General features: G+C 44.7%; 4 protein-coding genes across 9 annotated transcripts; 2 read left to right on the top strand and 2 right to left on the bottom strand.

Moving 5' to 3' along the window:
- The first annotated feature begins 2,045 nt into the window (after window positions 1-2,045).
- Window positions 2,046-3,826, top strand: LOC120648991 (zinc finger A20 and AN1 domain-containing stress-associated protein 8). Of its 2 annotated transcripts, none has more exons than XM_039925632.1 (2): window positions 2,046-2,199; window positions 2,957-3,826. In XM_039925632.1, the coding sequence occupies exon 2, from the start codon at window positions 2,968-2,970 to the stop codon at window positions 3,481-3,483; it is 516 nt and encodes a 171-aa protein (XP_039781566.1). In that variant the 5' UTR covers window positions 2,046-2,199; window positions 2,957-2,967; the 3' UTR covers window positions 3,484-3,826. The 2 variants fall into 2 exon arrangements, with proteins under 2 accessions (XP_039781566.1, XP_039781569.1); XM_039925635.1 differs by having other exon boundaries at window positions 2,063-2,205.
- Window positions 3,827-5,135: 1,309 nt separating this feature from the next.
- LOC120648986 lies at window positions 5,136-11,134 on the bottom strand. 2 transcript variants are annotated; one of them, XM_039925620.1, is made up of 13 exons: window positions 11,017-11,134; window positions 10,201-10,848; window positions 9,897-10,099; window positions 9,614-9,811; window positions 9,452-9,523; window positions 8,994-9,089; window positions 8,443-8,522; window positions 8,273-8,348; window positions 7,986-8,196; window positions 6,769-6,962; window positions 6,585-6,690; window positions 6,413-6,502; window positions 5,136-6,070 (listed from the first exon to the last, which is right to left on the bottom strand). In XM_039925620.1, exons 2-13 carry the CDS (start codon window positions 10,754-10,756, stop codon window positions 5,334-5,336), a joined length of 2,619 nt encoding a protein of 872 aa, XP_039781554.1. In that variant the 5' UTR covers window positions 10,757-10,848; window positions 11,017-11,134; the 3' UTR covers window positions 5,136-5,333. The 2 variants fall into 2 exon arrangements, with proteins under 2 accessions (XP_039781554.1, XP_039781544.1); XM_039925610.1 differs by having other exon boundaries at window positions 10,971-11,046.
- A 2,845-nt stretch (window positions 11,135-13,979) lies between these two features.
- LOC120648951 (protein ABHD18-like) lies at window positions 13,980-18,274 on the top strand. The gene is made up of 6 exons (XM_039925577.1): window positions 13,980-14,391; window positions 15,439-15,890; window positions 16,320-16,404; window positions 16,730-16,899; window positions 17,061-17,374; window positions 17,775-18,274. The coding sequence occupies exons 1-6, from the start codon at window positions 14,018-14,020 to the stop codon at window positions 17,928-17,930; spliced, it is 1,551 nt and encodes a 516-aa protein (XP_039781511.1). The 5' UTR covers window positions 13,980-14,017; the 3' UTR covers window positions 17,931-18,274.
- On the bottom strand, window positions 18,166-23,851 carry LOC120648962 (transcription factor TGAL9-like). 4 transcript variants are annotated; one of them, XM_039925583.1, is made up of 10 exons: window positions 23,409-23,851; window positions 22,497-22,606; window positions 21,581-21,639; window positions 21,372-21,479; window positions 21,025-21,177; window positions 20,729-20,806; window positions 20,490-20,544; window positions 20,066-20,361; window positions 18,791-19,039; window positions 18,166-18,662 (listed from the first exon to the last, which is right to left on the bottom strand). In XM_039925583.1, the coding sequence occupies exons 1-10, from the start codon at window positions 23,504-23,506 to the stop codon at window positions 18,441-18,443; spliced, it is 1,428 nt and encodes a 475-aa protein (XP_039781517.1). In that variant the 5' UTR covers window positions 23,507-23,851; the 3' UTR covers window positions 18,166-18,440. The 4 variants fall into 4 exon arrangements, with proteins under 4 accessions (XP_039781517.1, XP_039781528.1, XP_039781532.1 ...); XM_039925594.1 differs by having other exon boundaries at window positions 22,497-22,611; window positions 23,409-23,831; XM_039925587.1 differs by having other exon boundaries at window positions 18,233-18,662; window positions 22,497-22,603.
- Window positions 23,852-24,388: the final 537 nt, after the last annotated feature.

Genomic DNA, 24,388 nt, shown 5'->3' with positions numbered 1-24,388 from the left:
AAATTCTAAATTAAGATTCCACTTGTACGTGGACAAATAAAAAAATACGAATTGTATTAGGAGGTAAATTAAATCAAATAATATAGTTTATAAGTGCAGTTGAATCAAGAGATAATTAAAGGGTCTGTTTATGAGAGGAGTAATTTGAACTTTTTCCTTCTATTTTGGAACGGAGGTATGTTTTATCCTATGTAGTGGTAGGTGATATCCTTGCTGACAGTAAAACATATATGTGGGGGCGGTGACTTCGTGAATCACTAAATGTGTTTAGTATCTTTTAGGTTTCTAAACGTAAACTTGTTTAAGAAAAATTTCTATGTTTGGCGTGAAAAATTCACGAGCTCTACCAGATGTCAAATAGCAAGGAATAAAATAATAGAATTAGATGAAACCGATCATAACCTAGAAACAATTTCCTAACTCAAAAGGTTATCGAACCTACTCTAAATTATATAGAGAGGAAAAAAAATCCATACCCTAAAGATCTATGCATTGCAAACCATACTATAGCTCCAGCATCACTGGTCGAATCTAGATCATACTGTGTTTTACACTAGTAATCATACGGGTAGCGAATGGGCCTCTGGCCCAGCGGTAACTCCTGCTGATGGGAGCCTACCGGCGGGGGTTGAGCCCCTGTCCGCACCTAGGTACTGGGGCTGTGTGTGTGCGTGTGTGGTGGTGTGCGTCCTCAGTATGACGCGTTTCGAGATTACTCGGACAGCCTCGTCTGTATTGAGTCCAGTCAACGTACGCGCCCAAAAATTTTACATGACTCTCTAGTGCTCTGGGTGCTTAAAAAAAAACATACGGGTACCATTTTGTATGCTCCTTCACTCGGACGTGTTAAGATTGCTACCACCGACTAGCGTTAAACTTTGTTTCGAAAGGGCAAAAAATCGTGGCCTGTGTGTGGGCCTGGCAGCGCCAGAGAAGCGTCAGCGGACCGAACCGTGCCGCAACCGGGCAACCGGCTGCCTACCATCACCATCTGCTTCTCTTTCCTCTCGCTTTCACAAGGCAATACGTGTCCACGCATTATCTCTCCACCTTTTGCATAGGTACCCTTTTGGTCTTGATAAATTGCTCAATATTTAAATTCCAAGACGACTCCAAGGTGGCAAGTGGCGGCATGCTCTTATAGCCCATAATGGAGACAATATAATTTTTAAGATAACCGCCATAAGGACTATATAGGTTACAAATACCAAATTATAGCTTTTCAGATTTTTTTCTTTTCTACTTTGATGTTCTCTTGAGGCAACTACGTTGCTGCACATGCTACACAATAATATTAAAACCCATATTATCATTTAGAGTTTTACATAGTGTGTAGTCTAAAGGGTGAACGCTAAATAGTCGGGTGTTGATTAAATGGACACATCTAACAATGGTTTTATATGCATGATAATGTATTTTTGATAAGCAAGAGCTCAAAGGACCAATCAACTAGAAATGTGAGTGAGAATCAGTAAACATTCTACAATAGTTGGTACACTTATTACCATCACGTTTGCAAAAGCTATCATAATTATGATGGGCTGGTAGCTAGATTTCTAACATAATATATCAAACCAACACGATGCAGCATCAAACTAACACCAAATGTTTTGGGGTTTCTCAAACTAATGGACCACCCGTGTTTAGTAGTTTCAGTCAAGTTGCATCTTGAAATTTATATTTTGCGTATAAAAATGGTACATCATCCGAGTCGTACGACACAGTCATTCAAAATTCAATCGACGCTAAATCTCGCCTCACGATAAGATTGATGAAACCGATTGCTCCAGTATTAACGGCCAAGTTCACACCATTTAGGAGAAGAAAAAGGACGCCACGCCGCTCCTTCCCCATCAAGAAAGAAAAGGGGCTCCCTTCCAAAAATAAACCAGCGACCAGCTCCAGCAGGGACCTCGCTGAAAAATCCACAGCCGCGTCCATCCTGTCCGTCCGTCGGCTCACGCCCCCGCGATCGGACGGCGCCTGCGCCACCTTCGCCGAGGCCACTCCACGCCACCAACCGCAAATAATTCGAAACGCCAGGGGCACGGTGGTAACTTCCCCTCGCATCGGCCCTTTTTATCTGGCTCCCCCACCTTCCCCTGGCTGCCTGGCCCGACGACGCCCCCATTTCGAGGCTCCTCCTTGCGATTCCAATCCCCGCACGCCTCCTCCGCCTCCGCGTCCGCCTCGCGCAGGGTTAGGGTTTGCTCCGCTCCCACATCTCATGATTTACCTTTCTCTTTTCGTGTGCGATTTGTTAGGGGAGGCCTGATCTGTGCCCCCCGGGGCCTGATTCGATGTCCCTTGATCGATCTGCGCGGTTGTCTTGTGATGGTTTTTGGGTGTTGATTCGTTGGTGCGGGGGATTCCGCGGACCGTGGAATCGCGAGGGGGACGGGCGCTTCCAGGGTTTGTGGGTTGATTTGGTCTAAGTTTGGTGGTTTCTTTTGTTCAGGTGGAAGTCCTTTGGGTGGGGGAAATGGAAACGCGTTCTTTTTTTTTCTTGTTAATTTTTTTTAAAAAATGTATTAAGGTTGTTTCTCTTGGCGAAATGATTAGACTTGCCTGTATTTTTTTTGTCTGATCTCTTAAAAGTTCGTAGCGCTGTTAAATGTTACTAGTGATTTAAGTATTTTGTTCCGTGGAAATCGTGTGTATTTAGTTGTATAAGCGGTGGATTAGTTAAAGTACTTTGCAGATTTGGTTCATGTTGTTCTAGATTTACATCCTCATGGAAATTTTTTGTGCTTTTCCAAATATTTGAATTGATATACCCTGATTTGTTTAGAAATGTTGGGTTGATTTGTATTGCGCAGCATATTTTGAGATCGTGACTTCTGCGGTGCTCTCCCTACAAATTAGGATCTTGTTTCATCGAGTGCAACACCTGTATGACTGATGTTTGCTTAAGTGACAAACCATGTGGTCATTCACATTGATTGTTTAAATGCAGTTATAGTAGTCATGGAACACAAGGAGACGGGCTGCCAGCAACCGGAGGGGCCAATACTATGCATCAACAACTGTGGCTTCTTTGGCAGTGCGGCCACCATGAACATGTGCTCCAAGTGCCACAAGGAGATGATAATGAAGCAGGAGCAGGCCCAGCTGGCTGCCTCCTCCATTGATAGCATTGTCAATGGCGGTGACGGTGGGAAAGGCCTTATTATAGCTGCAACCGCAGAGGTGGCGGTTGCTCAAGTTGAGGAGAAGACTATTGTTGTGCAGCCTCCATTTGTAGCTGAAACCAGCGAGGCTGCTGTTGTTGTACCCAAGGCCAAAGAAGGTCCGAACCGGTGTGCAAGCTGTAGGAAGCGGGTTGGCCTGACGGGTTTCAACTGCCGATGCGGTAACATGTACTGCGCGATGCACCGCTACTCCGACAAACATGACTGCCAGTTTGACTACCAGACTGCAGCTAGGGATGCGATTGCCAAGGCCAATCCTGTGGTGAAGGCGGAGAAGCTCGACAAGATCTGAAGGGGGCAATGGGGAACGAAATGGGTTGCGATCTGCAAGATTCAAGCATGCATCTTTGCTGCTTTATCATTGAACATCCCATTCTTGTTTGCTGCCACATCCCTGAGTTGTTCAACACTATGATGCTCACGCATCCTGGCAGCTGCAAGAACTCATCCTCAGTCGAGTCCAAAATGGTTTGCGTGTTGGCTATGTTGTGTAAGCTTATTCAGTTATTCATGGTGGTTTCAGTCGGTATTGTGGCATTCCCATTTAGGTAGCTCTGTAATGTACTATTGTCTCATGCGTGCTACATTCCAATCAGTAATAGTAATCAGCAATGGTTTGCCATATTTCCTCTTAAGTCTATTTTCTTGTTCTGTTGGTTTTTGAGATATAACATTTACACCTCTACCTGTTTCGCATTCAAGATTCAGCCAACACCATTTTTGCAATCGTTGATGTGCGCTTGTGATTCCAATTAGAGAACTTGAGGCCAAGAGGGGGTCATGATGGTTCTCAGGCAGTGCTGTTATACCTTCAGGATATGTTCAAGTATTTGGTATTGTGGATCTAACCATCTGAAAGAAAATACACATATGAAGTTTTGGTATGCTTAGTGCTCTCTGAAGAGGAAGCAACCTATTTCCATTCTTCAGCTGTTTAAAGGATGCAATGAGGGGATTCTTGGGGATGAACACTGTGCCAAAATCATGTTTGTTAGGGAGCTGTGATTTGTAATTTTGTATCAGGATGCAGCTTGATTGTTGGGTATGCTGATTCTGTATTGCAACACAGTTTACAAATACAATTACTTGGTGAATGCTAATTCATCATCTATTTTTGAAAAAAAAAATCATTATACAGGGCGCCTTGCTGGCAAGGGAACATTTCACAATTCACATTCTTCCATCTCTTTCTAGTCTGTGCAGGTGGGAACATGCGGCTTCCCTTTTTACATGTGATTGGAACGAAATCTTAATTTGTTTTGTATGATTGTCACCGGCAAAGAATTGGAACAAGTCTAAACAAACTTGTTCTCGTATGATTGTCACTTGCAAAGAAGATAATAATTTGTACCAAAAAAATATATTCTTCTGCAGGGGACGAATATTTTTGCTCCTCAATTTGTGGGTGGGTCTCTTTAGACATGATGGGAACATTGAGCAACTCTTCTGCCGGGTGTTGAGCTGCGATGGATTAAAGAATGCAAGGAATGATAGAGAAGCCTGATCGCCTTGAGATTCCTTGGTTGTTTATGGGTGTGTGGATAGGATCTCAGCTTTGTCGTCCTAGCCTCACAGCAGCTGGAGATGTATTTTATGGCACTAGCTGTTGTTACCTGCTCTGATCAGTTTACTATAAAACTGCCATTATGGTGTAGAGTATGCAACCTGGAGAAAACAGTTGCAGAGCTCAGCAGCCTTAGCTATGGGGATTATCTAGTTGCAAATCAGACACCCAATGGCACCTCCCCCCCCCCCCCCCCCTACCCAGCCAGAAGTTAGAGAGCAACCCGGGTTCAGGGCAAACAACAGAGTACTAGAGGACGAAACATTTTGCAACACCTTCAGTTACCGAGATACATTATACATAAGGTGAACAAACTCATCGATGCAGTTACCGAGATACATAGGTGAACAAACTCATGGATGGTGTCTTCACCTGCGAAAAATGCACAGAATCTGAAATAACTTTCTCACTCAAGAACTGGTCGGTTGGGTATTGCAGCAAGTGAATGTATATGAGAGGGATACACAGGAAACAGCTCGTTTCCTCTTTAATTGCCTGTTCTAAACTACATTGTACTAGAAGAAAGAGGCCGTGCGCTATTCTGTATTATTTCTACTCGCAAGTGTGATTTTGGGGACTCAGGCTCCAATGTTGAAGTAAACTGTGTAGAATTCATCCCTCAAGCTGTACAGTGGTTCAAGGAGGAAATTCCTCCTCACTCCCATTGCGATAAAGCTGATCGGATGGTACTGCTTCAGTGGGGCAGTCTGCACAAAGCTTGCCGCCTGCTCGAGTATCCCACCAATGCTCTGAAGAGAACTCTTGCAGCTGACCTGAATCTTCGTCCCTGCAGGGTAGTCCACGCCTGTCACCAAGAAGCACCCTGGTTTGTTCCCGAGCTCAAGAGAAACTGAGTTAGAATTTCCATCAAGCCCGGGTACTATGTTGAAGAGGGAATCTGAGCCCTTCTGAGCAGATAGGGTGAGGTTGTTGGTGATCACAGTTCCTGGCAAGTCAAATGGTTCGATCAGCATGGAAGCTCCCTTCATGGTTGTGCTGTACATGTCATGCAGCTCTGTCGAGTCCTGAGGGTGTGCCCTAAATGTTGCATGGATGGCGGTGTCGGTGCCATCAACTTCAGGTCGCTCTTGCATTGTTAGGGAGCCATTTGCGCTTGAGAGGACGAATGTTTTCCCATTGGATACTTGTGTGAATGTTACCAGCTGTGAGTTGTACACTGAAGGGACAATGGTGATCCAATCTGAAATTGTACTGCTATTGCCAGCTTTTGCATCCCAGTCACCACTGGATAGGCCAGCAAGAACAAATGGCCCAAATAGGACTGCTTGAAGGGACGCATACTCCAGACGGCCATCTGAATGGATAGTTAGCAATTATATTTGGATCAAGTTCCTCTAAAAACTAATTTGGATCAAGATTCTAGCTATACAAAAATATCAGTAGTAGCACACATGGTAGCAAAATCCGTTATTTCGACTAGGGTCCTATGTATTTTTAGCACCACCACTGGTTATCATTGTGATATACTTCCTTTGTTCCAAATTGTAGGTCATTTTGGCAAATCGAGATACATAGTTTGTGCTATGTATCTAGATTTGCCAAAAAAAATCTACAATTTGGAACAGAGGGAGTATAAGTGTGTGACCCAAGTAAAGTTAGCCTAGATTAGGTAACTGCTGAACTATCATGAAATTACCTTTAATTGCTTCAGTCCTTAACCTGATGGGAAAGCGTAGTGATAGGTGATCCTCTGAGTTCCACTGTTTAGTAATTGAGAGGAAAGATCCTGCTCAGAAAATAAGATCAGGTAATGACGCCTTAGAAGATCAATGACAATTTGAATATTAAACCCAATGGAATGATTTTACCTGGAGATAACGACCCCAAATCTTTGTCATTTAAAGTTGCTCCTGCACCATCAGCAAATGTCCATGATGGAATTCTAAAATTCAGTTTGGCTGACTGACTTGTCGTCTGAACAAACAGAAAACAAATGAGCTGACTGCAGATGCTTTTATCTGAATTTCACGTATAACAACTGAAAATAATTACCGTTGTAGAAATGGAGAGCGAAACTTGAAGATACAAGTCAGAAGAGCTGAGGGTTTTGATTTGCTGAGTAACAGTAAGCCCAGCTGCTTTCCAGTTGAAAGTACTTGGTATGTACTGAATGATGTTGAGTGCAGGCATATCTCCTTTCTCCTCAAAGTAAATAGAATCACCAAGTTTTGAAAAGGATTCTATACCTGCAGACGGAAATCATAACATTTTTTTTTTAAAAAAACAATCTGCTCGAGAATAATTGTAACCCTAACTTTCACAGCTTGATATATAAAGCAAAAAGGTGAAAATGAAGGGGCTAGACACTGCCTTTAGCTTCAACAACAACAACAACAACATAGCCTTTTGTCCCAAGCGAGTTGGGTTAGGCTAGAGATGAAACCCAAAAGACACAAATGTCACGGTTCAGGCACGCTGATAGCTAGTCTCCAAGCGCTCCTATCCAAAGCTACCTCTTAGAGATATTCCAATCCTTAAGGTCTCTCTTAACCGACTCGTCCCAAGTCGGTTTAGGCCTACCTCTACCCCTTTTTACCTTATCGACACGCTTTAGAACCCCACTACGCACCGGCGCCTCAGGAGGCCTCCGTTGGATATGTCCAAACCATCTCAACCGATGTTGGGTAAGTTTCTCTTCAATTGGTGCCACCCCTACCATTTCCTAAATAACTTCGTTCCGGACTGTATCCCTTCTTGTGTGCCCGCAAAACCACCGCAACATCCGCATCTCTGCTACACTCAGTTGCTGGACATGTCGCCTTTTTGTGGGCCAACATTCAGCACCATATAACATCGCCGGGCGAATCGCTGTCCTATAGAACTTGCCTTTTAGCTTCTATGGCACCCTCCTGTCACAGAGAATGCCAGAAGGTTGACGCCATTTCAACCAGCCAGCTGAGATTCTATGCCTAACATCTTCATCAATGTCGCTATCCTTTTGTAGCATCGATCCTAAATACCGAAAAATATCCTTCTGGGCCACCACTTGCCCATCGAGACTAACATCTCCACCCTCATGCATAGTCGCGCTGAAATCGCACATCATGTACTCGGTTTTGGTCCCACTAAGCCTGAACCCTTTCGGCTTATGGCTTATGGAATCAAAATAAGAGATAGACACACAATTGACTGAAATCAAGCATAATAATTAGTCTGCCGAGTATTCACATCGAGGCAGCAAATAGAGATGTCAGCGGTTTTTATATTACCTGTCCCATAGCAACACCAAAAAGAATCATACTTTGTTCCCCAACCATGATAACTCACAGCTTTAGAGTGTCCTGGGGCCTGGGGTAGCATGTAAATCATCACACCAGGATTTGTCCCCCTTTGAATGCTTAAAACACCATTTATCAGTGCTCTTTCATAATAATCTGCATATGCTATTTCCTTCGTCCATCTGAATAGATTGCGAGAAATCTGCACATGGGTTTTAATATGACACATTTCTAAAAAAAAGAAATAAATGTTTAGGATGGTTTGATAATTTAACAACCTTAAGCATGTTGTATGTGGTGCAGGATTCCTCATTCTCAGTACTCAGAGTCTCAGCTAAATGTTTTGGGTAGGTCCTGAAAATCAATTAAGAGAATAAGCTCCTTGCCAAAATATAACTGTTGATTTTCTCTGGAGGCCATTAATCAGGCATCATACAAGCTATATTACCAGAATTCTCCAGCAGATGTGCCACCAGTTGCATAGCTATGAGAAGAATTTATTGTATCCATAAAGAATGTCGCAATTTGCTGTTTCAAAAATGAGGATTATGGTCAGCTTCACTCAAATGGCAGAGAACAAATGAGAAACAGAAGACAGAAGCCTGTACTACTTCAGAAACATAGACATTCATATACAAAAATGTTAAAAATGGACATAAAAGAAAGAAGCATATATATAAATCTAAACAGCTATGCTAAATGTGTACAATGTCCCGCATATTTCCAAAATTTGAACAATATTTTAGCTTGACCAGATCAGAATTTTACTAATAACAGCTAGTGTCATACATATCTTGATGTTCTTATAACCTGACAAACATACTTATATGGGAATTTGGGAGTCAAATAGTCCACTTGTTTCCCCCTTTGAACAGTAATCACTATCATAATCTAAACTAGTAACGGAATGCACTTATGTCTGCATCCCATAACAGATACATCACTTTCTATGAACGGAATGTTCAGGTCTCTAGTAATAAGATTTGCAATGAATTTTACCTTGTAAAGAGGATCTCCGGTAACTTCATACCTCATCTGCGCACCAATGACAACTGGAATGTGGGTATTGGAATGGAAGCCTGAAATACTGTCGGCCTGAAATGAAACACATACACACACAAGGCTATCACTGAAACAAAATCCCTAAAGAGGAACAGTAATTCTAGTCCATAGATTGATCTAGTAGGAACCCAAGTTCAGTTTCAATGGAAGTATACCCTGTACATGGTAATACCAGTTCAGTAATGGCATAATTTAAATCTGTGATATATAGATATGTAGTGACTGCCAGATGATAAACAAATTAAACTGAAGTAGTAATCACAATTATTAGCATACTTAAAACTGAAACAGGTTAATTTCTATTTTAGTCATTTATTGTTATCTAATCATAATCCTAGCTATCACTAAATAGATGAAAATTCACAACTAGGAAACCAGATCAGTGTTAAGCAGACCTGAACTGCAAGCAGCCCAAGAAAGCACGGCTTATCGAAGAGATGAGCCAGTGTCAAATGCTTCAGATCATTCTGCTCAATTAAGAGAAAGGAAGCATATCAGCTAGACTGCAGATGTAACTGTATTAATCGATGCTACACTTGTAACACATGGCAATTCACCGTTATTGTGTAGAGCTGATAGAGCACATCATTCATCCCACCAGTCTCCTCATTGAGAGATTCCCAATGCCTCTCAATGCTGTATTTCTGTATGACATTCATCACCCGGTCACTGAAATAATTAGCCATCTTTACCACCATGTCAAGAGCCTTGGAATTCCCAGCCACTGTGTATTGATCAAGAAGGCCTTGCATAATCTGCAAACAAAAAATTACGCCCACTCAACTCAGTAATGTTCATTCACATATTAATCAAGAAGTATAAACTGAGACCCCCTTGCACCTTGTGGATTGTGTAGTAAGGAGCCCAGACAGGCTTGATGGCTTCAACCCAATCAAAGAATTCGGACGGGAAGGCCGACAGGTACCCTGTGCCCATCTTCTTCTGGCAATCGTAGAGCGCATCAACGACAGACGACATTTTTTCTTTAAGAGTATCATTGTGTGTGCTAGCCCACATCTTTGCAGTAGCACTCAGGTAATGCCCTGAAAAGAAGAACAGCAAGACACTGAAATTCAGTCTAGCTGCACAATTGTTCTGGGTAAACTCTGCAAAATCGAAATCAAACTGAGATGCAGCGGCGCACCAACGAAGTGTCCCCGGAGCTGGACGTCAGGGCCCTCCCACCCGCCGTAGGGCGTTCCCGGCGCCGTCAGGGCGACCTGCTTGCGGAAGCTCCAGACGAGGCGGTCGACGTCCAGGAGGAGCAGGTACTCCAGGTTGGTCTGCTGGGCCTGCCAGTATAGGCTGCCCGGCTCAAGCCGCACGTCGTGCAGCGACGCCTCGGAGAGGAACGCGCCGGCCGCGCCGGGCAACGGCGCGCCGGCGGTGGCGCCCCGGAGCCTGCGGTAGAGCATGAGCCAGTCCAACGCCTCCTCGCGCCGCAGCGCCCGCCGCGGCATGAGCGACATCCAGGTGGACTCGTCGGTGTGGGTGAGGTGATGCTGCTCGTGGCCGTGGCTACCGAGCTCGGACGCCGGCTCCGGCCGCAGCTGCGCCGCCGCGCGCTCCGTGTGCGACGTCAGCCCCGGGAACGCGTTAGTGCAGGCCTTCCCCTCCGCGCCGAGCCAGGCGGCGGCGGCGGCCAAGACCACCACCACCCCCAGCGCCGCCGCCACCGGCGCACCCGGCCCTCGCGCCATCACCTCCCTTCTGCAGCCAAGACCCCCTCCTCAGTTGACCCTTGAGGCCTTGACCGACACCCACCGCATAAGCGAGAGCCTCCAAAGAACACCTGAGAAGGGCGAGGAGGATAAAGATTAGGAATAAAAGAAATCGGCCATTCAACCGATAATTGCGGGTAAAGCAATTCACGAGAGGGTAACAAAGATCGGAGGAAGGATTGAAGAAGACGACCCTGCCTCGCCTCCTCTCAAACAACAGAGAGATGAAGTCCACTCACTAGTCACTGCACGGGAGTGAGACTGCGAGAGTGATGTTTCCGCCACGAGAAGAAGGGGCCCCCTTTTTCCCGGGGACGGATCAACGGAAGAGTGGCGGGCGACAAAAGCGCATCGCGGAGAGCGACGGTTTATATAGGTAGCCGAGGATTCTTGGACCCCAAGAGCCGCAAGGCGAAGCCATGATCATCCACCCATCCATCTGCCCGTTCCAATCCACCGTGATCGTCGCGACTCGCGAGGCGCTTGCTTGCACGCGACCGCCGGCGCCGCAACGCCGGCCGTGACGGCAGCAAGTAGAGCGTCGGCATCCCGTCGAGGAGGGAAAGCTTCTCTGTCCCTTTCCGACCCAGGGCCAGGGGCAGAGATGGCAACTTGGCCGTGGAGCTCGCAACCGAAACCGGAGAGCGGATGCGTCAGGTCACAACCTACTCTGTTCATGGATGGATCACCGGATTGAGCTGAGCTTGCAACTGAACACTCTCGGAGACTCCGCGATCCTGGCAAGCTGCTGCGTGTGCAGGACATGGCATTGCATTGCATTGCATTGCATGGCATCCGTTTGCTCGCTCGCTTGGCCGCTTGCTGGACATGGCATCTAACCGGTCTTGTTTCCCCGTTGTTTGCCTTATCTGGACATGGCATCATCTGGTATTCTGGTTGCAGAACAATCGTGCGCAAAGCCCAAGCAGAGGAAGAGACCAAGCCAGTCACACCAGACGGGTGAACAGGATGCACAGCGATGGAGTATCGTTCCAGTGTCAGAAGATCAAGGTTGGCAACATGTTGTCGTGTAGGATGTCCTTGAGGCAAGAACCAACCTCATTCCCTCCAAGATCAGATAGTATTCATGCTAAATACTTCCTCCGATTATGAATATACTCCTACCGTCCTACGGTACTATTAACTTTTCTTCTCAAATTTTGACCAACAATTTTTACTCACTCAATTGGTTAAGTGAAATACTCCCTCAGTTCCAAATTATAAGTCATTCAAGAATCTTGGAGAGTCAAACCATCTCAAAGTTTGACCAAAATTATAGAGAGAAATATAAAGATTTATGACATCAAATGGATACACTATGAAAATATAGCTAACAAAGAATCTAATGATACTTAATTGATATCATAAATGTTATTATCTTGTCATATATATTTGATCAAACTTGAAAAACTTTGACTCTCCAAGATTCTTGGAATGACTTATAATTTAGAACGGAGGGAGTACCACTAAGAACCACTAGAACTATGACCAAATATATTTTAGATTTGACTTGTATATTTACTCTATTTGCATAAATATTTTCAAAAAACTGGAAAATATTTTTTTTGTTTGATCAACATGTTAGCTTATATTAGATTTTGTTTATGTACATTGTTGGAATTCTATAATTGTAGCTCCATAAAATATTTTTAATAGGGAACTGAGTGTAGGTTCCTTGTGGTGAAACCTGCCCACCAGGGTTCGAGTCCTCGACTCGGCACTAGTGCTGCATTTTTCTAAATTTATTACAGGAGTTTCACAAAAACAAATAATAGATCAACATGTTAGATTCCACTACGTAGTTAGATTCTGATGCCAATCTATGTATGGAATATAGAAATGCGATGATTTTTTTTTGAAAATGTCGTTTTACCGGTTCACGGTTCATAATCATCTCGAGTGTCATGTCACGAATACGCGTGTAAAACTTAGTTCAGTAGCCTACATAAAAAAAAGGTCGCCCGACATGATAAAGATCGGAGCATAGCACAATTTAATTGATATAGCGTGTTTTATGACGCTACGCAGGGGCATGTATAAAATCATTCATGCATAGGGTATGCATGGTCTTCTTAATCTTAGCATATAACTGTGCTTAATGTTCCTATCAGAAGAGGAATATAAATGTTTTCTGATTTTTTATATCTTTTTGGAGAAATTAAGAAATCAAATAAAAAGAAGAAACAGGTCATTAAAATATTATAAAAGTAGAATAAATATACGCTGTTTAGATTTAATGTACAACTAATTTTGTTATCCAGCTATTACGATTAAAAAGATAGCAGTATGCAAAGAAGCACAATATGACAGCCATTCTATGGTTGAGCAGCGTGGCACAGCGTCCCAGCCCGGGGAATTTTTTCTTTTTTATATTTAAAAAAAATCAAAATTTCAAAAATATATGTCCGTTTTGAAATATTTCAAAACTATCCCCGGTCGCCCTATGGGGGGGCGACAGGCCCTAAGTGCAATTTTTTTTCTTCAAATTTACAACAAAGTTCCTGGCAAAAAAAAAACAGGGGCCTGTCGCCCCCCTAACGGGCGACAGGGACCTGTCGCCCACCCCAGGGGCGACAGGGGCCTGTCGCCCACCAGAGGGGCGACTGCCTCCCACCTGCAAGCGTCACCATATTGATTTTAATTTATGGGCAGGAGGGGGTTAGACGCATGTACCGTTCGAGCGAGGCTTGTGGCAGGGGCGACGGGTGTCCGGCTGAGGTGGCACGCTGCCGACGAGACGATGTGTGCGGCAGCGTGCCACCTCAGCCGGACACCCGTCGCCCTGCCACAAGCCTCGCTCGAACGGTACATGCGTCTAACCCCCTCCTGCCCATAAATTAAAATCAATATGGTGACGCTTGCAGGTGGGAGGCAGTCGCCCCTCTCGTGGGCGACAGGCCCCTGTCGCCCCTGGGGTGGGCGACAGGTCCCTGTCGCCCGTTAGGGGGGCGACAGGCCCCTGTTTGTTTTTGCCATGAACCTCGTTGCAAATTTGAAGAAAAAAAAATTGCACTTAGGGCCTGTCGCCCCCCATAGGGCGACCCGGGGTAGTTTTGAAATATTTCAAAACGGACATATATTTTTGAAATTTTAATTTTTTTAAATATAAAAAAGAAAAAATTTCCCAGCCCGGGCACGGCCCGTTTATCAGGCCGGCCCGTATATGGACTCGCTCCCACTGACACGTGGGGTCCGAGTGCAACCGAGCCCACGCCTCCGGCGTGGGATAGGGATGGGCGGATGGCGAGGGAGGCGGGCCCTTTCCCACGCCTGCCCTTTCCCGTCTGGCTCGCTGCTCCCTCCGGCCCTCCCACGCCATTGCCGCCACCGCTCCCCTCGGCCGAGCTCGACGGTGGTCGGTGGTCACACCTCCTCCTTTTCCGCCCTCGGCTTCCCTTTCACCGCCTGGGGCCCTGCATCACCGCCGCGGCCACCCGCACGGCGCAGCTCGTGCCTGCCAGGCGTTCACGGTGCACCCCTCCCCCTCATCTCTGTTTCTCCCCTCCGTTCCCTTCTCTCTCAATCTATCTCCTCTCTTGGTGTTCCGTCCCTGGCGGCGGCGACTTGGCGAGCGGCGGTGCTATTCGGTCTTTGCAGCGACGAGCACCCACCAGGTATGCCCTCCCCTTCCCTTCCCTTCCTGATCCGCGAAACGGAGCACCCCAAACCCTAATATAAGCTATCTGTATTCGGATCTCACCAAGTCACGATATATTACCTGATTGCTTCGATTGTGTTTGAAGAATTATCGGGTGTACATGTGTACACCCATGTCCTATGCTGGATCCGCCCATGGCCTTCTGGACTCCTGGTTTCGAATCGATGTGATGATATGTTCTGTGCGTGCTGGGATGAGTGCATCTGAGAACCTGCATTGCATCTGCGCAATGTTTGCTAGTGAGCTTAATCGGATTTGTTCAGGATCTACCTCAATTAGATGCATTCCTCCGCGGAAAAGTTGTTGTTTTCACTGCCCTGGATGTCTATGCTGTGGTTGTCGTACTTGTATGTGATGAAATGATGCTACATTATACAAAATCGATGGCAGCTGACTAGTTCTGACTGAAATTTAGTTGTCAGTCATAGCATCTGCTATTGCTGTCGATATGTGCGGAAACATTATGTGGTTGTTGGAATGGGTCGATACAAGCAAACGTGTTTCAAATTATCAAATGAAGAAGGCTCCTTTTCACACCATGTTTCCTTTTCATATCTAGGAGATTGAATCACTAAAAATGTATTATGGTCAGGTCATCTGCCTCTTAAGAAATATTTGAGTTCAATTTTTTTGTGGTTGGTTAGTAGTTAGTGTTCATTTAGGGTTGATTGGTTAGTCCAGTTTCAGAACTCACTACTCTAGTTTGGCCCTCAGGAGTTCCCTACTCTGATCATGGTTACTAATTCTATACAAATCTGGACTTAGCTCTTGTAGCTCACTGGTCTATATATCTGCTTGAATTCTTACTTTGTCTTGCTATGCCCTATCCAAATTTCAAGCTGGCGCCTTCATCTACTTGAAACAATTTTTTGCTTCAAGCTTGCCAAATTAGTGAACCTCTACTGTGATATGGCGCAGACCATTTTCCTTCTGTGAAGTGTTCCTGATACATTGATCTTGTACAGTATGCTCACCTGGATTCTTGTTAATTTTTGTATTGCAGGCATATCTTGGTCCCTGTGATTTTCAGTTATATATTAAGGCCTGAAGAGTCAGTTTTATTCAACCAGTGGTTGAATATGGTATCGGTTAATCTTGGGTTAGTACATTATGTACTGGACCACATATATGGAACTCTTCTTCATCGCACCAAATTAGGAACACCGTTTTTCTCAAAAGGATGGGGAGGTACCAAACTTGATTTGCTAGAGAGGATGGTGAAGCAGTTATTCCCTGAGGCACATTGCCAGAACTGGCCACCAACTGCTGTGCATCCAATGTGGAAAACAGTTTGGGAGACAAACAGTTCTTGTCTGCGAGAGGGTGTTTTCCGGACTACGTGTGATGAGAGATTAATCGACGCATTGCCCCCAGAGAGTCACAATGCAAGAGTTGCTTTTCTTACTCCTAAAAACATCACACCAGAGAAGATGGCATGTGTGGTCCATCTTGCAGGTACATGATTTTTTAGTTCATTAGATCTTTTTCCTAATTCACTGGACAGGTTAGGAAAACCATTTTCTGATATGAATGTTTGGCTTGTATGCATTCCTCTTTTTATTTTCTTTTCACCAGCTTTTTTCTGTGTTGCTGGGAGAATGTTGTATGAATGTATTAGCCTGCTGGCTTTCTAGCACTGCCAAATTTAACATTCCTGTTCGACAATAAAAACTTTTCTCCCTTACCTGGTGCCAAAATCAAGCAATGGTTATTCTCTTTTAACTGTTAGTTTCATATTAATTCATGAGTAGGAGTATTACAAAGTTGTGACTCGAAAAAATCTTTTCCATTTTTTCAAAAACCTGTGCCACTTTTTTGTTTCCAATAAAAGTATGCCTTTGCTCTAATCTAATGAATCAATCTAAAGTTTTTGAAATAAAATAGGCACTGGTGATCACACATTTGAGCGCAGGCTTCGGCTCGGCGGGCCTCTTCTGAAGAACAATATTGCAACTATGGTTCTTGAGAGGTGAGAGTTACTTGCATTCTTTGGTATAATATTTTCATCCACGATTCACCAAGATCCAGGGTTTTTAATTCCGGTATGAAAAAAAAAATCGGCCATCACCGATAAAGTCGAAATATCGGGAATATCGGGATTTTTATTTTTATTTTTTATTTTTTTATGTTTACTTTTTAAATTTATTTTTTAGTGAAACAAATATTCAAAAAATCAATTTCGGCCGGTAAAAAAAATATCGGACCCCGCCGATAAAACCGAAATATCGGGTATACCGTGAAATTTCGAGCGATATTGTGAACCCTGCCAAGATCTGATATCTCATGAACCACAGCCCCTATTATGGACAGCGTCGTCCTAGTATGCAGCGTGGTGCAAAGCTCCAGTGTGTGAGTGACTTGTTACTCTTAGGGAAAGCTACAATTGATGAAGCTCGCAGTCTACTGTACTGGCTGCAGACTGAGGCTGGCTATGGCAAGATGGGCATATGTGGACTCAGCATGGGTATGTAATACTGGCTTCGCTCATGATTGAAGTGTGCCTTAAAAGTAATGTAGCAACCTATTTGTAAAATTTGTCAAAGCCATCTGAATCTTATAGATTTCTGTTTTTTTTAAGATTCCCTGTACATTTTTCTAAGAAAGGGTTCTTTGCTGACAACACAGGTGGTGTCCATGCTGCGATGGTGGGATCCCTGCATCCTACACCAATTGCCACACTGCCATTTCTCGCTCCACACTCTGCCGTGGTACCTTTCTGTGAAGGAGTCTACAAATATGCCACGGCTTGGGATGTGTTGAGAGAAGATGCAGCAGCAATTACTCAAGATGTAACATCTTTGACAGAAGATGCAGCGCAGAAAACTGGGATCACTATCGAGCAAGTCAGAGATAGGTTGCGGTCAGTGTTGTCTTTGACTGACGTCACTCGATTTCCAGTCCCAAAGAACCCGCAGGCTGTCATCTTTGTTGGTGCAACGGTTAGTGTTGCTCTACCTTTTCTATGCCTTCTAACGTCAATTTATGATCTCCGAAAACATGATTGTTTTCCTGCTAGAGTCTTTTACTTGGTTTCACGTTTCTGATAGAGTAACCAAAACCGGATTATATCACTAGTTGACTGGCTATTTTACTACTATTACAGTGGATGGACTCTGAATTTTCTCATTATATCTTTTACCTGCACTGTTTTTAGCACGTTAATATAGCGCTTCAGCAATGTTCAGGAAATGAAATCTGATAGCAGATAGTTTACTTAAGCACTCTTATCTTTTGAAGGTTGGTTAATTACCTCCTTATCTCAGACAAAGAGATTGCTTACTCGAGTATTATTATTCGGCTGGAGCTTTCTTCTAATCTGAATCTATGTTCTCTTTTCAGGATGATGGCTACATTCCCAGACATTCAGTTATGGAGCTCCAGAAGGCATGGCCAGGCTCAGAAGTCCGATGGGTAACAGGTGGCCATGTTTCCTCCTTTTTCCTCCACAACGATGCGTTCCGCAAGGCCATCGTTGATGCCCTTGACAGATTGTAACACCAGAGGGAAGTCATTCCTGTGATGCTAGTTTTATGTTGTGACTGTTTCTGAACTTGGGTTTACAAGATCAGCTGAACCCATGACCACATGCCATATTTGGTGGTACACCCTGTGCTGAAGGGTTTTCGTAAATGACGATTTGTTGTAATTTAATTGTTTTTTTTTCGCATGAGATCGGAGGGAGGCTGGCTGTACATCAAATATCATGTAACGCCCCATTATCTGGCAGTAGTTCTGCAATACCTTATTTTCTCACCATTTATCAAAGTGTCTGACATGTCAATACTGAATGAATCAGCTTGGCAATTTGGCAGTTTCAATGGTTATTCCTTCCTATCTCATACTGCTGAATCAGCTCCTATTTATCCTTTGTGTATACACATTTATAATATATAAATACTCCTAGAACTGATGTCAAATAGTCGAGAAATGGGTCATCTGAATTCCTGATCACCTCTATATGTGTGTATATCTGAAACTATTCCATCACTGTCCGTGAGGCTGTATCTATACCAAACCATCCCTACTACTTTGGTAGGGTGGTCCGTGGCTGGACCCGGACGCCGGTGTGGTCGCCGGCGGTTCGTGGCGCGGCCGGTTATGCCAGAGCTCGCTGAGCGCGCGGAGGCGGTGGGAGTAGTCGGCGATGGCGAGGAAGCACCGCGCTGACTGCCGCGCTGTCAGGATCTGCGGCAGCCGGTGCAGCGCCTGCAGCCTCAGCGCGTCCGCCTGCAAACGCAACCATGAGATGATTCATCCATTATTCACCAGTAACCAATCACCATTGTTCTTGTCAATGTTTCACTTTATATGTATGTAAACATGCTGGGATGCAGCTAGGCTGTTTGTTTGTTTACTTGTCTGACGAAGGCTTCGAGGGAGGCGAGCTTGCCGATGGCGAGGGACATGACGGCCATGTAGCCGGGCACGTCGGAGTAGGGGCAGAGCAGCGCCGCCGCGTCGGAGGAGACGGCCTCCGCGACGGAGCGGTGCATCGCCTGCAGCTCGTGGTCCAGCGCCGCCTCCGCCTCCCTCGCCCACTGCTGCACGCCGCAGACGCCCATCGCCTGTGGCTCCGTCAGGGGCTCAGCATGTCGGACGGCTACCTGCGGGAGCATAGCGTGCATGGTGGCTAATCAGTTCATCTTCTCTCAATTTTCAAAAAAAAAAAGTTCATCCTCTCTCTCTCTCTCATGTAAAAAAGCATACGAAATTAAGCCATAGATATGATAACACACACACACACACACACACACACACACTTTTTAGGTGGTAATAATGTTAATGTGGACTTTTTTCATAAGAGGCTAGGTTGGTCGTTCATATGATTGAGTTATATGTTGACGAAACTTAAGATTTTATTTTGGGAACTCGGTTTCTCAGTTTCAATTCCAACCGATCCATCTAGAAGCCGAAACAAAAGGCATACTACACGGGTTAAACACGTCCTTTGCATTGTTGTAGGTAAGTTAACCATCCCCGTCCCCATCTCTCCTATCTAACCTAACCCTGTTGCAGTTGCAGAAAGTAACAGTCACATTGTAGTATGCAGTAGATATGGATGTTAGTACAGCCTAAGCAAAGTCCAAAGACAGTTCCAAAGGCTTAACTGTTCCATCAACTGCTGGGACCTCTGACGACCTACCTAATCAGCTAGCTAATCCATCATGTACATCTGTGATTTGTCCACGTATGCTTGTACCTAATGTCTGTCCATTAGTATTACAAAACAGTACTTTCCTTTATTTTTCAATATGTATTTATTTCGTAACATATAATTGTCCTGTACAGGTTGCTTCTAGTCAATCATGAGTCGTGAGTATGACACATGCATGCTTGTACACGAACAAGATCTCTGTGGTGTGTGGGTCGAAATTAGTTGAGTCATGACACGTACTTTTACTGCATAATCGTTTTTCAGCACACCGTACCAATAAAAAAAATTAAAGGTACTAGAACCGGTGAGCTCATGCTTACACAAGCTTGAGCTCAGCGTTTCCCGTGTGGTTACTGAATACTGATACGATCGAATTGGGGATAAGTTTATTAATTAGTTCATAAATTAAAATAAACTAATTTAATTAGCCAGCAGTGTACTAATTAAGGAGTCAGTTAAAGTTGTTGGAACTAACCTTGATGAGCTCCGAGGGGCGGAAGCCGCCGATCCAGAGGAAGCAGCGCTCGGCTGCGGACGCCCACGCCCCGGACACGAGGTGGAACGCGTCGGCCCGCGCCACCGCGGCCCTCAGCTCCGCCAGCACGCCGTGGTGCGCCACGGCCGCGTCCACCATCTGCCGCAGCTGCGCGTCCGCCGCCGGCGCCAGCGCCGCGGCGTGCTCCTCCGCCTCCAGCGCCGCCCGCAGGTGCCGCATCATCTTGCCGTGCTCCTCCTGCCACCGCGCGTGCTCCATGTCGAACCATGCCGCCTCTGCGAACAGTTTGCAGTAATAATTAATAATATTATTACCAATGCAGTTGTTACTTACTTTGCACAAGATCATGAATCTGCAATGTATATATGATCAGTTTAGCTGGCTAGGGTTTTGATCTGCATGCCTGGGCTTAGTCCGCCATTGCTACCAGAAAGAATTCCACCACCAAACACTGCTCCCTGGATGATTTTCATTTGGCGGCGACATGCACGAAACAAACTCAGTTAGCCCATACTTTTCAACAATAACTTTGCTTAAGTTTCTGTTGTTTTTTTTCTAAAAAAAATGAAGAATTAAGATGAACTTGGATGGTTTAGGTGTACAACCATATAGGATGTATTCCTCTTTCAGTGTCATATATACCTGAGTTCTGGATCTGTGCAGCTCTTGTTCCAGCTGGGACAGCCTAATCCTGCTTGTCTCTAGGTTCTGAATGTAAGCCTTCAGTTTGAGACACAACAGACAAAATAACAAAAAGGAACATGAATCGTCCTATATCCAGGCCAGCATGGAAGACTAGCTACTTTTATAAATTTATATATGGCACAGAAAAACAGACGTGGGAATTACACTAATTGCGTGATAAATCCAAACTTTCCATTCTTTTCATCTTTTAGGACTCACTTTATTTGTTGGTTAGGTAATACAGGATGAAATACCTTCTTTCGGAGCCTGCTCTTCCTTGCCGCCTCCCTGTTCTGAGCGAGCCTTCTCAGCGTCTTGGCGTCCGGCGTCGACCTGGGGCCCTCCTGTTGGTTCGAGGTCGACGGCGTCCCGCTGCCAATGGCGCCACCGCTGCTCCCTGCTTCTCTCTGACGACGACGACGACATGGACGGCGTCAAGCACGGCCGGACAAGGCACAGCACACCCGAGCATAGAAATGCGTGCTTGCCATTTCACAATCTAGCATACTAAGCCGTGGACGTGCAGAGATAATGCTTATGTACATGCTCACAGCTTCAGACTAGTACATTGTCACAAATAGAAATAGCTGAACGTACTGACCTTGACGGCAGCCGTCTTGCCGTCCTTCGAGCCTCCTGCCGGCGGCGGCCGCTTCGAAGAAGGGCCGCTGCAGGCGTTCGGCGTTGTGTTGTTAGCCCCCATGGATCCCTGCTAGGAATTGAATGAAGCTCATCGATCAGAATTCAGAACTTCAGAAGCAAGATCGATGCAAGAGATTAAGAGTCGCACTCAGCTCCACAAGTACATACCTTCGGTAGTGCAGGCTCGACGACGTGCATTGGCTGAGATGGGAAGATGTTGAGAGTTTCTGCACAATGTCCGCACATGCAGCATGATCACGCCGTACCATATACTTGCATATAAATATATATAATAAAAGATGGGAACTGGAATGTGCACAGATAATATATATACGTGGTCTTTTACGGTGCACAATACGACTGCTGTCCGAGAAAATATATATACATGTGTACATGTACATGTACAGTGATATTAGGTGTCCAGCAAGTATGTCACTAATAGTATTCTACAAGCTAAGTAACAGTTAAAAACGTATCTAGAGCTAATCGGGTTGAATATATGAGCGAGGTAAAAATGCATCCGCAATATGGTTGCTGTTGGGAACAGTGAAGCGGTGAAGGAGCGACAAGCGAGCTATGTAGGCAATGAGAAATCACATCTCTGCCTAACTGCCTTGTTTGAGCAGAAAACGACCTAGGATGAACACATACATGAGCAGGTGTTTGTTACATGTCACTCTCCTTGAACTAGCAGGGATTAACTCCTTTTTTTCCTACTGAAACTGGCTTTTGCCAGACAGAAAAAGCTTGACAAACACAAAAGAGGGAAATTAAAAACGACTGAGAGTTTTATTGATCGCCATTGCCGCACATCTTTAATTTGCTCCATACTTTTTTTTATAAAAAATACTTTCTTTGCTCCATACTCGTGTAACCATATCCAATCAGGGGGTATTAGTAGATGCATGCTACATGCCATGCTTACTTTATTTGGCATGTATGAAACCATATATGAAGCAACAGATAAAGTTCATATGATTGGGAAAAAGTTTATTCCCTCTGGCCCATTACAGCTATATATGCATAAGATTTGCATTATTGATTGTGACATATTATGAAAAAGCCGGAGTTAAGTATGGCTTACGAGGTTGATCTTGAATAGCTGATGATGATGTTTGATCCTGGCTGTTGAGGTAGAGGAGGAGGGCTTGATCGAATTCTGCCATGTCGTATCCCCCTCCAGCTTCCTTTCTGCAGCACTTGCACAGATTAATACACGCGACAAAGTTACAAAATTGATTGCAATAGCATCATTATGATTGGGTTAGTTACTAGTTCCTTCATATAAGAACCGTGTACTCCACCGAAGGGGATAATTAAAATGAGGACGAGATGTCTGAGCAAGCTATCACATGATGAACAATAAATCCACTAGAATGCTACCCGATTCATTCTGATCTTTTGGGGAAAGTTTACGATATTTAAGAGAAAGAAAGATCAGTAAAAAACCTAAGACCCGGCAGTTAAACTTTTCTTAGAGGATTGACATTTCATAATTACTTAAATGAAATAGAAAAACTTCTGGCGTATGCATGCATTGGTTGCACCATTACATTCTCTAAGATGCGTCACGAGTAGTGAATATTACATATGCAAAGTATAGACAATTTAAAAGCACGAGCTACTTTCAAATCAAGGGCGCCCAAACTTCATTCATTCATAATCTCCAGAAGTGTTAAGTCAGACCGATAAGTTTTTTTTTAGATAAAGAGACAGATAACAGATTCTTTATGTTTTCCTAATCATGCACGCCTGCTGCGTAGCTAGCTAATCATACGAAAACAACTCTGAAACCTTAGAAAAAGCACAGGCCGAGAAGTTAAACTGTTGAAAAAACAGACAAATTAGGGGGCGAAGCACAAATTCAAGAAATATATTCATGTTCTTCAGAAGGGGGGAAGACAAGTAAGCAAGATCAGCCTTCGATTCTATCTATTTGCAAGAAAGTAAAGCAAGATCGACTTAATTCAGAATATCTGTGTGTTTAGGGGTTTACATGAGACCGCCATGGGCGGAGGAGGAAGCAGCTTGAACCATCCCAGCGTGTGGATAGTAAGCCTGCTCATGTGGCTGCTGCCATGGCCTATCCCCCATGCATGCAATCACTTGCCTATATGCCAGCAACCTGCATGCACAAGCAGCCGCTACCTGTGCAGAGGTAGCTTCTTGATCACCTTAATTATCGACCGGATCCTCTCGGCTCGGACGTCTCCCAACTGGACTGAAGCAGGAAAGATGATTCAAAAATGAGCTTCAAATTCTTCACATCCGATTCTGATCGATATGCGAGACTATGATAGGTAGACGCGCGTCGCCGCTGTTCCTCTTTCCCCTTCCTTCTCCTCTTCTTCCTTGCCAACTTTGTGTCTTCTATGGCTTCTTCTGACCGGAAGCTAGCAAAAGTAGGACTTGTAGGCTGGTTGAGGTGGAGTGCTTGTACAAGAAATATAAGGGAGTGGTTACAAACCATGGAAAAAGCTAGGCACAATTATTGGACTTTTTTAAAAAAAAAGGTAGAATACGATGGGTGTCGTTGGATCGAGTCCGGTAGGATGACTGGTCTTGGATCGGAGCAGTTAGTTTTATATTGATTTAATTTGCTTAATTAGCTAGTTGATCTTTTCATCTTAATTTACTGCAAGTCAGTTTTAACAAAAAAAAGGGGAATAGGCCATCAGTTGGGTTCACGAGACACTACGGGACTGTGCCTATTTACCGTGTGCCAAGGGCACACGGCAAATGCCGGTTTACACTCGGCAAAGTGTTTGCCGAGTGTAACACACAGCAAACAGCCCACGGTAAACAACGGCCGGCAAAGAGCTAGTTTGCCGTGTGCTACATCTCAGGCACACGGCAAACACTTTGCCGTGTGCAATATTGGCCCCACGGCAAAATAAAGTGCACTGGCAAACACCCCGTGGAACAGCCTGTTTGCCGTGTGCTCTGTCCTAGGCACACGGCAAACAATGCCACCTT

The sequence above is a fragment of the Panicum virgatum genome, chromosome 1K, assembly GCF_016808335.1.
Source record: "Panicum virgatum strain AP13 chromosome 1K, P.virgatum_v5, whole genome shotgun sequence".
Lineage (NCBI taxonomy): Eukaryota > Viridiplantae > Streptophyta > Magnoliopsida > Poales > Poaceae > Panicum > Panicum virgatum.
The sequence above is the reverse complement of the archived record's forward strand: the minus strand, read 5'-3'. Positions and strand labels throughout refer to the sequence as shown.